The sequence below is a fragment of the Peromyscus californicus genome, unplaced genomic scaffold (genome assembly GCF_007827085.1).
Source record: "Peromyscus californicus insignis strain IS unplaced genomic scaffold, ASM782708v3 Scaffold_20__1_contigs__length_68692818, whole genome shotgun sequence".
NCBI lineage: Eukaryota > Metazoa > Chordata > Mammalia > Rodentia > Cricetidae > Peromyscus > Peromyscus californicus.
In genome coordinates, this window is record NW_026294503.1 from 38,064,911 (window position 1) to 38,080,558 (window position 15,648).

The 15,648-nt window shown below is 48.1% G+C and overlaps 1 protein-coding gene and 1 pseudogene across 4 annotated transcripts in view; one reads left to right on the top strand and one right to left on the bottom strand.

Annotated features, from left to right (window-relative positions):
• The window catches only part of Trappc9 (trafficking protein particle complex subunit 9), a 479,962-nt gene that overhangs the window by 95,517 nt on the left and 368,797 nt on the right, over positions 1–15,648 (bottom strand). For all 4 annotated transcript variants that reach the window (XM_052747955.1, XM_052747953.1, XM_052747954.1 and 1 more), the window contains 2 exons: positions 12,488–12,641; positions 2,670–2,760 (listed from right to left, as the gene is read on the bottom strand). In XM_052747955.1, the coding sequence (XP_052603915.1) occupies positions 2,670–2,760; positions 12,488–12,641 (245 nt within the window). The remainder of the gene's footprint in view (positions 1–2,669; positions 2,761–12,487; positions 12,642–15,648) is intronic.
• Positions 9,996–10,106, top strand: LOC128117267 (uncharacterized; annotated as a pseudogene).

Below are 15,648 nucleotides of genomic sequence, written 5' to 3' on the forward strand. Positions count from 1 at the left end.
TTTGCCGTGGTAAACATTTGGAGAGATCTCCATGTTCACCCACAGAACAAGTATTAAATTATCTCCTCTCCATTTGATGAATAGCTCAGCCTTTAACAATCTGTGTAAGGCTGGTTTATAATGTGGGGACTGTTTATGTTTTTGTCGAGCTTGAAAAAGGATATGAAAGTACAATGATGGCACCGTCATTTATACAAACAAGATTAAAACCGGGGAATCACAAAATGACTTAGAAATGTACAAAACTGAAATAGAGGTTGTTTAGGGATAAGAGAGGATTCATTTTTCTTTACCTAAACTTTCTCAATTTTTCTTTGGCTTTCTACTCTGAGAACAGAGAACTTTCACAAAGTAATACCGTCAAAAAAAAAATCAAGAGTTGGGGAAGAGGAGACCATATTAATTTGCTCCCTCCCAGCAGTTCAGAGCCAGGTGAGACATGGCAGAACCTGGCTGAGTTGTGTGCAGTTCCTGCCTACAAAGAGAGATTTGGGTGTCCAAAGTTACTGGAGTTCACCACACCAAGTCCTCACTCCTTGTCAAGCAGCTGAGATACACACTTGGATACCAGCTACTGCAAAACAACAACCTATCTATTCCTTTCAAAGTGACCAAGGGAACCTTCACTAACAACTCTCATTGCTCAGGCCTGGAACAGCCTGAGTGGCCTTACCCAACCCTCAGCAAGCCATGTGGGCCTGGCTCTTAAGGGAGCTGTGACCTTAGTTCATCCTCTAAGGGGATACTTATAGTCTAAGGCATGAGAGCTGAGATCACCCCCAGGACACTAGTTACAGGTCTGAGCTAGTCGGCTCCCTGAGATTCTCTGTACAGGTGACAGATACAGCTGGAGATAAATGGGTTAAAACTGAGATGAAGACCCTGTCCCACCATGTGCTATTGGCAGCCTGAGAGGCAAACACAGGGCATGATATGACCAGCTGTGAGGGAGGCAGACAACAGTGGCTTTCTCTCTTATTCCGTCACATGGCCTGGCTCCTGGTGGTCCAAGCCCACTTGGGCTTTCCAAGATCGAAGACGAGTCAACTCTGCCAATGGCTTACACCCCTCTAAGACCAGGATCATCACCCCTCCATGGTACTATCTGACCCCTCCCCTCACAAATGACCTCTCTAGGCTTCAGCTGATACACAGGTGGGTCTTAGCATTACTTCTGAAACTATATACTGTTCTAGATAAATGTCAGTACTCGTGTATCTGTCCACACGCTGGTGTACATGTAACATGTGCTCACAATGGCCAACCTAGACCTTTCTCAACTTCTAAGCAGAACAGGACCAGCCTGTGACAGACTATCTCCCCAAACCCCCCCTGGGGTCCTGGAAGGGCCGACCACAACTCATAGGAGGCACTGAAGCAGGTAACGGCCCCTTCTTGAGTGTTCCTCTAGGGTACCATGGCATAGGAATGGAAGCCTTATTTCGATTTCATTGCTTGACTTATGGAATCTAGCTTAAGCCTTAGTAAAATGACAGACACAGCACACGGACTGCGTGGTTATGGAACCTACCTCTATTTCCAGCAGGCCTTACACAGGCACCAGGATTATGACACACCATTCAAGCCACCTGAGCTGCCCAGCAACTTGGTTAGATGGTCCTATATACAAGTGGACAGGCTTTGGGGACACAGTCCCATTCTCCAGCCTCACAATGAGATGGCAGCCACCTATTGAAACTGTCCTTGGGTTTCCAGTGTATTGCTTCTTGGACAATAGTTTTAATGATGGCGCTCTGACCTTCCTGCCAATTATGAAGAAAGTATCACATCCAATCTGCTAAATTTTCCCCTCAACCATGCAAAAGGCCTCCCAAAAAACCACCCCTAACCTCTCCATGGATGAGCACTGAAACATCGTGGCTCTGGGGCCAACCCTGAATCACTGATTGAGGGGAAACATGGCATGTGACTCCAATTAGCAAGCCCTCCTCTGACCCCTTCCTTGCTCACTCTTCCCCTGACTTCTAAGCACACTGACTTCCTTGAGAATCTCCCATAGCATCCCTGGAAGGTGGTTGGTCCTACATAGAAGCCAGGAAAGGTGTAAGAGGGGGCAAGACAATTTACTGAGTAGAGAGGAAGAAGAAAGAGATAACAGATGGCCACTCACAGCTGATCCCGTTAGACAATCTGATCAAATCACTTCCAGATCACAAGAAGAATCTCACCACACCCAAAACACTGGTGTCTGCTGCAAGCTACCTTGGAGTTTTACTCAGACTGGCATAAGCTTAGGTCAGCATCCAGGGCTGCAAAAGGAACACCAAGCCCTACCAACAGGGCTGTGCTGAGTAATGACGGCCTCCCATGGGACGAGCACCAGACAGAGATAAGGAGTTCACCAAATATACTGTCCACACCCAGCATGGGAAGCTGTAAAGCTCTGTCCAGGAACATGGAGGAAGAGTAAGCAGGAAGATGCCTCATTCCCTCCTACCACCCCACATAACTAAGGGCTACAGACATTTCCAAACTCAACTGGCATTCGAGACGAGGGTGTGGTAAGACCTACCTGGTACTGAGGTGCCTGCCTGCCCGCAAAGGCAGCACACGGTGAGGTGAACTCCTTTCTCTGTGGTTTCCTGAGGTGGTCATTAGGGTGCCCTCCTACCCACTCACCCAGAAGCCAGAGGTAACATGGTACTCACCCCACTGCAGAGGCGCCAGCTGCAGGTGTTCCAGGACGAGCTGGTTCAGGAGGCCCTCAATGCTCGCCTCACCGCTGCGCTTCAGAGACGGGTAAGCCTCAGTCAAGGAAAACTTAGCTCCTGCTACACCCCAGAACTAGAGGAGTTAGAGGACATTCTAGACAGATACACGCCCCCCCCCCAGATGAGAACAGCCTTAAGTAGATAGGTCACCCTTCTGCTCAAGTAGTAGTCTACTCAATGGTGAAGGGCTCAGCTGAGGGTGGGAAAACAGTGGCAGAAGCACAGTGGGTTCCCCTTCCTTCATCTGCAAATCCATTCAAGTGAGGGACTATTACAGAAGGAAGAGAGAGCCACTGGGATAATCCTTTCCCAACAATGGTTCTTGCTGGGGGGAAATAAAGCTAAATTTGAGGTTAACTTTCCTTAATAAAATATGCAGACTGCGGCTGACTGTTCAGGACAAGCAGGTGTTTCTCAACATATACTGGGTTCATGCTGGTTTCCTGTTTGCAGGGTTATACATCTCGATGTAATTACGTATGTTATTGTGAACATGCTCTCTCTCAAGTGAGCTCACAATGGAGGAAGTCATAAAGTCTCTCAGCAAGCGTCAGTGGATGAAGAAATCATGGCTTAGAAATGCAGATGGCAGCAGGCAAAGGCTCCAGAGCAGCTCTCCGCAGGTCTGCAAGCCTCTCGCCTCTCCTACGAAAGCAAAGTCACCATACACAAGTGCAAAGCAAATGGGAAAAGTGAGTTCCTGACATTTACTAACAGTTGGAAACAGAAGGAGAGTCCACTTCCTACTTCCTTCTGGCAAGTCTATTCTGTTTAACAAACATGCCCCTTGTCCCAAGGGAGACAGTCAGGCCACAGTGGCAGGGTGGCAGTTGGGACAGAGGTGCCAGGAAAGGGCTTGATGTTGAGCCCACCTGGCGAAGATGGAAATTACATGGGCCAAGGCTGGGAACAGTGGCATGGGGACATCTTGGAGCAGAGAATCAAAGGGGTAGAGGCAGGGGCTTGAGTAAAAGGGACAGGGCCAGTAAGTGAAGGGGGCCCCATGATCCTAGGTCTCAGGCCAGTACATCTCTGAAGCCAGCAGCCCCACCAGGCATTTAGGGAAAGCTACGCAGACTATGGCTGCCTAGAAAGCGTGGCTGGGGCAAAATTGGCTGAGATGGTGCCAGACTGGCCCCCATGATGCCTAGGGAGCCTTGCCTACCCCTCAGCCTGACCAGTTACTCTAGACTTCTGGAGCTCCCCAGGACTGTATGCACTGACTCTCCCTGTGATGCTCTGCCCATCATCCCCTTTCTGTCTCCTTCCTTCATCTTCTCTTTGATCCCACTTCCTCTAGGAAATGTTTCCAACCCATCTCTGTTCACAAAGATCTCCTGTGTCCTCTTCCAAGACACACTACATCTGGTGGCTTCACCAGCAGCTTGTGAGCCCCTAGGAGGCTCACAACAGTGCCAGGCTTCCACAGCTGCCCCATTAACAGTGCCTGACAGTGAATGAACGCCAGCAAGCAAGCACCCCAAGAAGACAGCCGGGCGCCATGTTTCACTCTGGGCAAAACCCTCTCCTGAGATTAGCCCAACTTGGAGTCTTCGAATTCTGCCGCTGCCTCTCATGAACTTTGAATTAAAAAAACAAAAACAAAACAAAAGAACAACAACAAAAAAAAAAATGGCTTCATCATCTATAGCACGAGGACAAGAACACTTGTCCTGAGGACGACATGGATGTACCAGTAGATGTTCCTGTTGTCCGTAGGGTCCCGTTTCTCTCCCCTCTGGAGAGTCCCTTCCTTGCCTTGTTTCAGTGAGTGAGCCACTGCTTTGCTGTCTCTACCCCCTGAGGGATCCCCCCTCTTCCAGCACCATGTAGCAAAGGTTGGTTTTTTTTCCCCCCATACATAATTCTCTCTTAAGAAGAGCCCTCTACATGCTGTGTCTCCATCTCATTACCACCCAGGGCAGGTTTGCTCAAGTGCTGTTATTATTGGTGAGCACTCTGCAGTGTACTTTTAATCCTCTTGCTTGGTCCTCCAACAGTCGTGGGAGTGAGGCTTCACCTGTTAGTTCAACAAGGAGGGATAGATAGGGCAGTCGGTTAGGGATACTAAACTGAGACTGCAACCCCAGTCTCGGAGGTCACAGGCATACAGGAGAGAGATGGTCTTGCAAACAGAAGACACTGACCCCCAGCAACCCTAGGACCGGCCTTATGTTCACCTGAATGAGCCAAAGCCAGGATGCAAACAAAAAGATGTACGCCATGTTCCCGGCAGGGCTGCTCACAGTGCCAAAAGGTGGAAACGTCCCAAGTGTCCACTCTCAGATGACTAAATACAAAGAATGCAGTCCATCCACATAATCAAATGCCATTCAGCCTTCAAAGAAAGGAAGCCTGACACATTACGTGCATGTCCCTTGAAGACAATTAAAGAGAAGCCCGGCACAAAGGGACAAACAAGTTACATAGTAGTCATTACCCATAGACAGAACCTCAAGTCCCTAGCCCTTAGCCCCAACTCTGGCTGCCAGGGCTAAGGGCTAGGGATTGGAGGTACTGGGTCTAGTTCCGCCTTGAGAATGTGAGACGCTCCCAAGATGCATGTGGGGGAGGCTGCAGAACTGAGCTGTAGGCTTCACCATGGTTAAGATGGTAAATTAAAGATAAATAAAAACATGCTGACGGAAGGAAGGGACTCTGCAATTAAGGAAAGGAGCCGGGGAAGATGAGGGGCTGAAGCCAGGTGCAGAGACTGGGAACTTGCCCAGCGGAAGGGACAGCTGAGCCAAGTCTCTGGAAGGGACCGGAGGGAGACGGGGAGGGGGAGGGGCCCAGAAGCAGAGGCAGGAGCCCAAAAAGCAGCAGCAAAGAGAACTTCCCACCAGACCATGGAAACCTGAAGCTCCCCTTTGTTGGGGGATGGGGGATGTTCAGAGACCATTTGGGAAGCTGTGCTGATGGTCACTGCTGGCTTCAAGGACACTAAGGTCACTGTACACACCATTTAATGGCTCCAAGGGGGCATCATTCTTCCTGAGAATGGTTCACTGCTGAGCCAGTTTTCCCTAGCCACCCCAAGCTATCCTAACCAACAGTTTGGCTGAGGGTGCATCACGGTAGTGGACCCCTTGTGCAGTCTCCTGCAGTTACCCCGTGTGGATTTTCCAGCCAGAGAATGTGAATGTAGAAGCCAGAGCATCCCTGTGACCACTACTCACACACTCTGGCTGCAATTCTGTGACAGACTAGCTTGCAAAAATGATCAAACCTCACCTCCAAACCAGGCATACTGGTAAACCCCTGTCTGGTAATCTCAGCACTTGGGAGTCTGAGGCAGGAGGATCAAGAATTCTTCCAGGCCTGCCTGGGCTACAGAGTGAGACCCTGTCTCAAGACACCAAAACCAACTAACCAAACAAACAAAATAAATAAGTAAACAAGGAGCAAAACAAAGAGCCCTCCCATGTCTTAGCTCCTGACCAAATCCCTGCTGGGTATGCTGCGATTCACTCTAAACAAAGACAGAAGGTGATGCTGTGTGCGTGGGGCTGGCAGAAAGAGCACAGTTAAGGCTTCTGGTTTGGGTTCGTGGCTCCCACAGAACTTATTCTCTGGGTAGGTATGAAATCCTGGGGGAGAAAGCACTCTGAGCCCCAACACTGGGGCCTGGTCAGCATGAATGGAGAAGGGCCCTGGCGGGAGCTACAACAAGTGTGTTAGCCATTCCTTCTAATAAGATGAATGAGGAGGTGCTTATACTTGAATAACCAGAAGCCAGGAAGTTCAGCAACTCAGAATTAGCCTGCTTAGTGATGGCAGAGTGGCCCACAGTGAACTCCATTCTGATCCATTAGCCGAGCTGGTACCACATCACAGCATCTGCAGAAAGGGAAATGACTTGTTTGGGAGCATAGGTGTGTGCACCAGCCAAAGCCCAAGCTGAAAGGTATGTGTATCATGTTCTTGCCATAGCACTCAGCTGGAAATGGGGGCAATAGAAAGTTACTGCTGGAGTGAAGTTTCCCACCATTATATTAAGTGAAAAAGCAAAATGCTATCTCAGCATAGACTAGATTAAAAACATTAGAAACTGGTTAGCACTCATTTCAGAGAGCAATTCTGAGAGTTTACATAGGGGAGCAGTTTACAGAGGTCCCTGTGGGAAGAGGGGTGGGGACAAGGCAAATGGATAAGCCAGTTGCTTTCCAGAAGTCTCTGACCATGTGCACCCATTTAAAACAAGGTGATAGTTATTTGAGCAGCCAGCATTAAGAATGAAAGCTGGTGTGTGGACATAGCTGGGTCCTGTAATTCTCCACTCTAGTCTGAAAGGAGGAAACCCTGAGTACAAATCTCCCACACATTGGGGTTAAAAATGCTCATTGTTTTTTGTTTGCTTCTTTCTGCTTTCCTTCACAATTCATCCCAAGGTTTACATTCTCTTACGTGAGATTAAAACCTCAGAAGGTGGGACATTAGTTATTTATTAGAAACTTGTACCCAGGTCTCAAGGTGGAAGGTGGGCAGCCATGTCCACAGCACACGGGCAGCCGAGCCCATTCTCCTGATGAACCAGGATGAGAGAAGAGGGGTGAGGGAGTATTCTACCTGTTTCTGAATTCATTTGCTTTCAGATATGAGCCACAAAGGGTACGGCTGAGCTAATAAAGCTGATCCTGTATGCACAGCCTCTCCCTTGCAGCCCTAAAAGCCACCAAAGGCATCTGGTACCTGAACCTGAACCCATAAGAGGCCAAGCTGGTCATCCAAGGTCCCGCCTAGGATGCACCACTGCAGTACAGATGGTGGCAGCTAATTCTTAATATGCACGCCTTGGCATTTGGGGAGAGAGATAAATAAATTATGGTGGTGACAGAATCACTCTGCTCCTGTAGAGAAATTTCTAAGGTGCCTCCTATGGGAGGGGCCCTATGGTAAGCATCTACCATGCATATTCTCTGACAATGATTCAAATTGGGACTTCAGAGCATACTGGTTGTGGACAGGGACTGGTATTTTCATGTTGCTGCTGTTCATGTGTATGTAGTATTTGTTGATCATTTAGTCAGATTTACCCTCTCTGGTATTTTTTTGTTTTGTTTTGTGTTGTGTTCCCTTCTTTCTTTGTCTTCTTCTTCTTCTTCTTCTTCTTCTTCTTCTTCTTCTTCTTCTTCTTCTTCTTCTTTTCTCCTTCTTCTTCTTCTTCTTCTTAAGAGATAGCCTTACTTTGTAACCTAGTCTCATTCTGTAACCCCAGCTGACCTTAAAGTCATGTCAATCCTCCAGCTTCAGCTTTTTCAGCCTTCTAAGTGCTAGAATTACAATGGGAATCGCTATGTACTTCCATCACAGATTTAAAACAGCCACACCTCGCCCCCAGTTCTCAGGCCTGTGGTGGAAACAGGACGGTTTTGGTGTAAGAAAGTGGACAGTTGAAGTTTGAACCCAAGCAGGGTGATCCTGGAGCCTTCGGTCTGCACACCACTTTACACACTCCTAGACACATTGTGTGAATACTTCACTATACACCTGGAACCCAGGAATCAAAGCTTCTGTCTGACTTGTGAGGGCACTGCTGCCCACAAGTTGGGTCCTTTCAGGGCCTGTGCCTGCAAACAGCTGAGACAGCAGCCTGACCTGTCCCATCCTTCCAGACAGGGACAAGCCCGGCAGAGAGCTCTCCGTGGTGCTGAAGCATGACTCCTCACTGTCACAGGCAATCCCGGCGCTGAGAGAGGTTTTCTCCACACTCTGTAGGGTGTTAGACTTTCCCTGCAAACCTTCCAGAACAAGAGTGAGTCCTGTGAGTCAGGTGGTCCTCTCCAGCAATGCACAGGCATTCAGATTCAGTACCTTCCAAAGGGCTCCCCAAGAACTGGGGCACCAGCCTATAGCAATAAGGCTCACCACCTTCTATTTCTCAGAGTCCCCCTGTGGCCACCCATCCTTCTTGGGACAAAAAACTGGACTCCCTGTAACCCAGAACAACATACAAGTCTCTCATGACTTGTTTTCCCCTCCCCTCGCTCAGCATTCATGCTTTCACACGTATGTGCGCACATGTGCCATCCCAACAATTTGCTGCTTACTCTTCCGCGTCATCTTCCTGGTTAGCACCTATTCATCTTCTAGAGGGATAAAAAAATGAAGCAAGGGAAGAGTCTGCACAAATATCAACCAACCAATTAAATAATAAATAAGAATAAATGATTAATGGTGGTGGTTGACAAGAGCCTCTGCTTGGTCTTCTCATGACCAGCACAGGTGACGGGTGTGAACCAGTCACAGAAGTGAGGTACACTCCAATTCAAATGCAACTCAGTGTAGCAGGTGCAAGATGGATTTTCTATTGGGCAGGGTGGCTATAGTCACTCGGTGGGGACAGCCAGAGGAGGAAGGGTTGGTTTTCTGGGGTGTGGGAGACCCAGTGGGTTGTCTCAGTTCCCATACCTCTAGAAGATGGGTGGGTACTCACGAGGAAGATGAGGTGGAAAGTGCTACAGACAGAGAGGAGGGAGAGCTAAGGCAGGAAGCAGCAAATTATTTGGACAGCACATGTATGTGGGCACTGTCCTTCCCTTGCTCCCGACCACCATGACTAGGAAGATGAGTTCCATCTCACGTACCAGCTCTGGAGTGAAGGGCTACAAGTACAAGGATATAGTCCAACCCTATTAGAGCTCAAATAAACTAGCGAATTGTCATAGGTAGAAATTATACTCATGGAGAGACCCCTGCAAATGATTAGTGAGCCTCTTACTTGACTTTTTCATTTGCATCACCAACTTTCTAAACATCGATGCCATTTTTCTCATCTTGTTAAGTACCCTGGCATCTTGGCAGAGCTCCCAATGCCAGTGACTGTACTGGACAGAAAACACCCACAGCGGACTGCTGTCGGGGAGAGGTCCAGAGAGGAGGTCTGCAATTGGTTCGCTACAGAAAGTCCTGTTGTGAGGAACATTCTAGAGCTCTACAGAGAGGAGATGGTGAAATGGATGGAGGGTAAGCAGGTGCTCATTATCAGTTTGTCCGAGGAATGTGGCCATCTCAACAGTTGCTCTGAGTAGTGTGGTGAGTGGGAAGGCCAGGGCGGAAGAGGAGGCCTAGCCATGACTCTTAGACATGACTCCTAGATGGAGCTGGAAGCATAGCACTAAGGGCAGCCCAAGTTCCAACTGGCCATGTATGAGCTGGGTGACCTTTGGGCAGGTGAAATAACCTCATTGGCCTCGTTTTTCTCATCAGTGGCCAAGTGAGAAAACTATATCTAAAAGCTATTGCAAAAATCAACTGCTCTATCCAGCCTCTAGGACTTCTTGGCTAAGATCAAGTGTAGTATTTGTTCTTATCACTTCAATATCTGATATATCCTCTGTCTAAGAACTGAATGGATTTTTGCAGCTACACATTAACTTGGTATTACAGCACTTGCAGGAATGGCAAGTCGTGTGTGTGTGTGTGTGTGTGTGTGTGTGTGTGTGTGTGTGTGTGTGTGTGTGTATGTATGTGTGTGTGTGTAACCTAAATAAATTAAGCAAGCTATAAAAATGAATCTGATCAATATCTGGTATCTAGTGAGTGCTAAGAGTACAAGGACTGTATACATGTTCAACATATATCCAGTCACATAAACACAGCGCACACCAGTTCATGTGCACACACAGAGGCTTGTCATGATGTACATGGAATGTCCTTCCATCTACTCTCCAGGTGGCCCAATCTGAAATCTACACTGTCCATGTATTGTCCCTGATTCCTTTCCAAGTAATTCTAAGGCACACATAGCCATCATATTTGTATGGGTGGGGGCTACCAACCCAATCTGTGTCCATGCAACCTCAGTCCTCTGCCCATCAAGGGTCCAACAGTGGGAGTGATTTGACTGAATATCCAGCCAAGCTTCTCTCCAGCTGCCAAGACGCTGTGCTGTGCTGTGCAAGATGAAAGACCCCTGAACCAAGTTATTACAAACAGCTCTGATAGCTGAATTCCCTGGAGGCAGATACCAAATGATTCCCTGCATTTCACTTATGATGATCAAGGAATCAACTATACTGATGACAGGGGCTGTTTGTATTAGAATTCATTTAGATAAAACTATTTCTCCAAGCATGGCTGACTATTACAAAAAAAAATGTAGCATACTGGGTCTTAAAAGAGTCTTATTTATAGAGGTTTAGTGTTTTCCAGAAGATGAGAAGACAGAGTTCCATTGAGAAGCATTCTGGAGAAGCCAATTAGAAAGACTGAAGAAGAGCCTGAGCTGTTCAGTGGAGCAGCTTCATCCCTACCTCATCATCAAGGGGGCGAGGTTAGGTACCTCTCTCTATGGGAAGCAGCAGTTCCAGAGGGCGGGATAAAGCACAGCACAGCCTTAGGTGGATTGTTCTGCCTGAGATCAATCAAGCCCAGACAAGGCTCTGTGCCTAAAATTCTTCCAGGGCTGTGAAACCCCAAGGAAATCTGGTGACCCTGTCGGTTTGCACTGGGTGTCTAGTGTCTGCCAGACCAGCACAGATACTCTCAGTGGCATCCAGGTGGGGTACCAGCTACCCTCGGCCACCCTGCTCAGAAGGGTAGCCTCTAAAATGTGAGACCCCCACCCGTGAGGAAGGTTCTATGATGAGAGATTTTCAGCAAACAGAAAGCAGTGGGAAACAAGGGGTGGTGGCGTGTGCTCCAGGCTTGTCCTCTGCCTGCTTCAGCCATAGATGGACTCTATAGACTGGCTCTGGAGAAGGAGTCTGGTTTTAGTTCAGACTAACCTTGCTACTATTTTAAAATCACTTCATTTGGCCGTTTTGGCACCTAGGGTGGGGGCAACTGTTGACTGCATCGCTGAAGGGAAAGCTTGACCACGCAATGTCACAGTTTCCCTACCTGTGTGCTGGAGATCACAGTCTGGACTAGGCTCTGGGTCTGACAGCACTCATCACACTGTCCCTAGAATTCAGCACAATCTCTGGCACACACATAAAGCATGATGCTGACATCTTCTGGAATGCTGTCATCCAGATGCACACTCTGACCATACCCACAGCCACAGAGTCAACACACGAAGGAGAAGATGGGGAAGAAACCCACATTAGAAGTGCATTTTCCTGGCAGACACTCTGAATAAGCCACACTTTCCTGCTGTGTTACTTGTGGGACATTTCTCACCTCTGGCCCTTTGATGAACTTCCACCCACTGCTAACAGTCCACTCACATGTCTGACGCACTGTGTGGGTATTCTGCAGGGACTGGCACGCAGTTGCACTCAGGGTCCCTCCACCCATTCAGCTGAACTCTGATCACACGCCTGTGTGGTTGCAGGCATTTTATACAACTTGCCTTTTTCACAACACAATTCACAGAAAAGTCTCTCACTCCTTCTACAAAGTTTCTCTACAACTTGCTAAGCTGTACAACTTCATTTTGGCTCCCAGACAACTGTCTCCACATTCTCCACTGTCAGTCAGAGGATGGCTCAAGCCCTGTACTGATTGGCAGCCATTAGGACCTGTCACTATCGTGAATATCAGCACTCAAAAGAAACGTGAGATCCAAAGTCAGGACTACCACTGGCCCCAACAAGACCTTTATCCACTCAGAATCAATACTTCATTAAGTGGGGCCTCCGAAGTGTGACGAGGCTGAGAAAATGCCAGCCCTGTGGTCCATATCCTGCTATGGCATTTAGAGCTGTCTGTAGTTAAAACTCAGTACTTATTAAGCACCTGTGGGCTCCCTGCGGGTGGTCAGAATCCCTAGTCAGGATCTGTGCACCCCAGGACACTGAAAAGGATAAGATTCTCCAGCGGATGTCCAGCTTGCTGCTGATCTCCAAACCTCGTGCCTCCTGCCTCTCTTCTTCCAGCTGCTTCAGATTTGCAAAGTGTCCCTTCTCTCCGGGGGATTCTGGGACACTTTCAAAGTTGAACTTGTCCACTTGAATAGCCATTCTGAGAGAAGAAAGAAAACAACGGAGAATTAATCAGTAGGGCAATTTCTTCCCTGAGCTGCTGGAGAGTCAGCACATGCCAGCATGAGACAGTCGGATGAACCATTATCGCTGGTAATTCCTAACAGATTCATTCCCCGAAAATGAAATAATGACTCCCAAGGTGGCCCTGACTGCAGAGCTGGCTCAACACACACTTCCAAAAGAGGTGCAGCCATAGATTTAGACTTCGGAGAAGTCTTGCATTGCCCCAGACTGAGGGTTTCCATTCTATAATGGGGTGTGGCAGAATGGACCCCGAATGCTGTTCAAACAGTGCTCTTGGTCATGACTTAAGCTCCTTTCTGGATATTCACAGGGCATGCTGGCATGACTGGACCCTGGGGAGCTTGCTCTGCACTCTAAACTCTGCTTGACGTGACTTCACAGTGCAGCCACACAGGCTCAGGAGCTGACCCACATACCCTGGCCACAGTTGCCCCAACCCCTAGCTCCCCAGTGTAGCTTCCCAGCCACAGACCTGGGGGTCCTCTGTTCCACTCTCTGATCAAAGCCACCTCTCCTCAGTCGAGGGAAAGAGAGTTTGGGGGAGCAGGAGATCCCAGCTGGATCAACAACAGAGAGGGAGAACAAGGAATAGGAGACCATGGTAAATGAAGACCACATGAGAATAGGAAGAAGCAAAGTGCTAGAGAGGCCCACAGAAATCCACAAAGATACCCCCACAACAGACTGCTGGCAATAGTCGAGAGACAGCCCGAACTGACCTACTCTGGTGATGGGATGGCCAAACACCCTAACTGTCGTGCTAGAAATCCCATCCAACTACTGAGGGATCTGGATGCAGAGATCCATGGCTAGGTCCCGGGTGGATCTCTGGGAGTCCAATTAGCGAGAATGAGGAGGGTTTATATGAGCGAGAATTGTTGAGACCAAGGTTGGATAAAGCACAGGGACAAATAGCCAAACGAATGGAAACACATGAACTATGAACCAATGGCTGAGGGGTCACCAACTGGATCAGGCCCTCTGAATGGGTGAGATAGTTGATTGGCTAGATCTGTTTGGGAGGCATCCAGGCAGTGGGACCGGGTCCTGTGCTCATTGCATGAGTTGGCTGTTGGAAACCTGGGGCCTATGCAGGATTGTTTGGCTTGGCCTGGGAGGAGGGGACTGGACCTACCTGGACTGAGTCTACCAGGTTGATCTCAGTCCTCTGGGGCAGGCTTTGCCCTGGAGGAGGTGGGAATCGGGGGTGGGCTGGGGGGAAGGTGAGGGAGGCCGGAGTGGGGAGAACAAGGGAATCCGTGGCTGATAGGTAGAACTGAATTATATTGCAAAATAAAAATAAAAATTGAAAAAAAAAAGCCACCTCTCCTCAACAGGACACTCTCATTGCTTTCTGGGTCCTTTTACTTCACTTCTGTGCATTTCTAGAATGCAGGAGCCTCTCTGCCTTAAGTCTTTAGCTTTAGAATGTTCGAAGCCATGGCATGGCTGAGCCTTTCTCACTCCTGAAGCAGGAGCTGGGAAGCCCCTCCCCAGCTCACGCCAGCCACAGCAGCCTATCCTCTGTTATTCTCTCCTGCAGCATTCCATTTATTTCTGGCAGGGCATTTATCATGAGCTTAAAGATTTATCTCTGAGTTAGTTAACTGTATCTCAATTCTACTAGAATTGAGCTCCATAGGGGCAGAGTTGCACTGGGTCTTGGTGACCAGGCTCCCCAGGTATAGAATAATGTCCAGGACACAGTAATGACTCGGTAAGTAATCGGCAAGATGGATGAAGGAGCAGATTAAAAACCTCCCCCGACACTACAAGTCAACAGTTTTCCCCATTGTCCCTGTACTCTGGCTGATATTCTGATCTGTTGTCTGTCCCTACCGCGGAGCAAGAGTTGGTTACCTGATGTCTGAAACGTCACCTCTTGGCCTGATCAGGTGTATAACAGGCACTCAATAAAGGTATGTTATGTGGATGTTAATAGGAAGGTAGAGAGCAAGGAGGCTCTAAGTGCTATTCATGAGGACTCCTAAGCTGTGGCTCCAACCCAAACATGACTCAGAATGAACCAGCTGAACCAGCTGACGGGTAAAAGTGGATGTTGATGGTATTGTTAGACTCTGAGTGGCCATGTTTGTTAGCAAAACCATGATCACCTTTGTAGCTTTTCCAGATGTACACCACACCCAATGATGTAGTCTCAAGACCTATGCTGGCTCCAGAAAGGGCTGCAGAGTCGTCAATACATTCATGACACTAGGCTCAGAGCTTGACCCGGAAGACTGCTGGCCCAGGGGCTTGAGGCACCACTGGGTAAACACAGTCCACGCAGATAGCAAGAACACCCTCTAAAGTGAAATATACTTTTGTGGGGTTTTTCCTAAGCAGTCTATCATGAAATCTTGGAAAACAGAAAAGTGCAAAAAAAGGGAAAGTAAAGACTAAGAATGTCAGATCCTAAAAGCTATACTTTAGTTCCATAATCTCTTTCTGAAGTATTGGTATTTTTAATGTGATTAAAAATTTTTTCTGCACATCTGGGTGAGTCAGAGGAGTCACTGTATCCACCACACACGTGCATGGAAGTCATCCCAGTCTCTTAACAGAGAATTCTATGAACATACTCACACCATTAAAAATTAGTCCACATAGCTAGGGTATGCTCTCAGAAGGCTGAAGCAGGGTGACTGTGACTTCAAGCCTAGCTTGGACTACAGAGCAAGTTCAAGGACAGCCCATGCTATAGAGTGAGACTATCTTTAAAAAAAAAATGTGGGGGTGATGGTGGTAGTATATATGGTGACCAGGTAAAAGCATTAAGAAAATCATCTTAAAGCATTTGCTACATAAATATGAATGGCCTGAGTTTGAGTCATGGATCCCATGGTGGAAGGAAAAAACTGACTTCCAAAAGTGGTCCTCACCTCCACGGGTGTGTGGGGTATGCACCTGGACCCACGTAAGCATCACACAAACACTAAACAAAGAAAGAAATGTGTGCA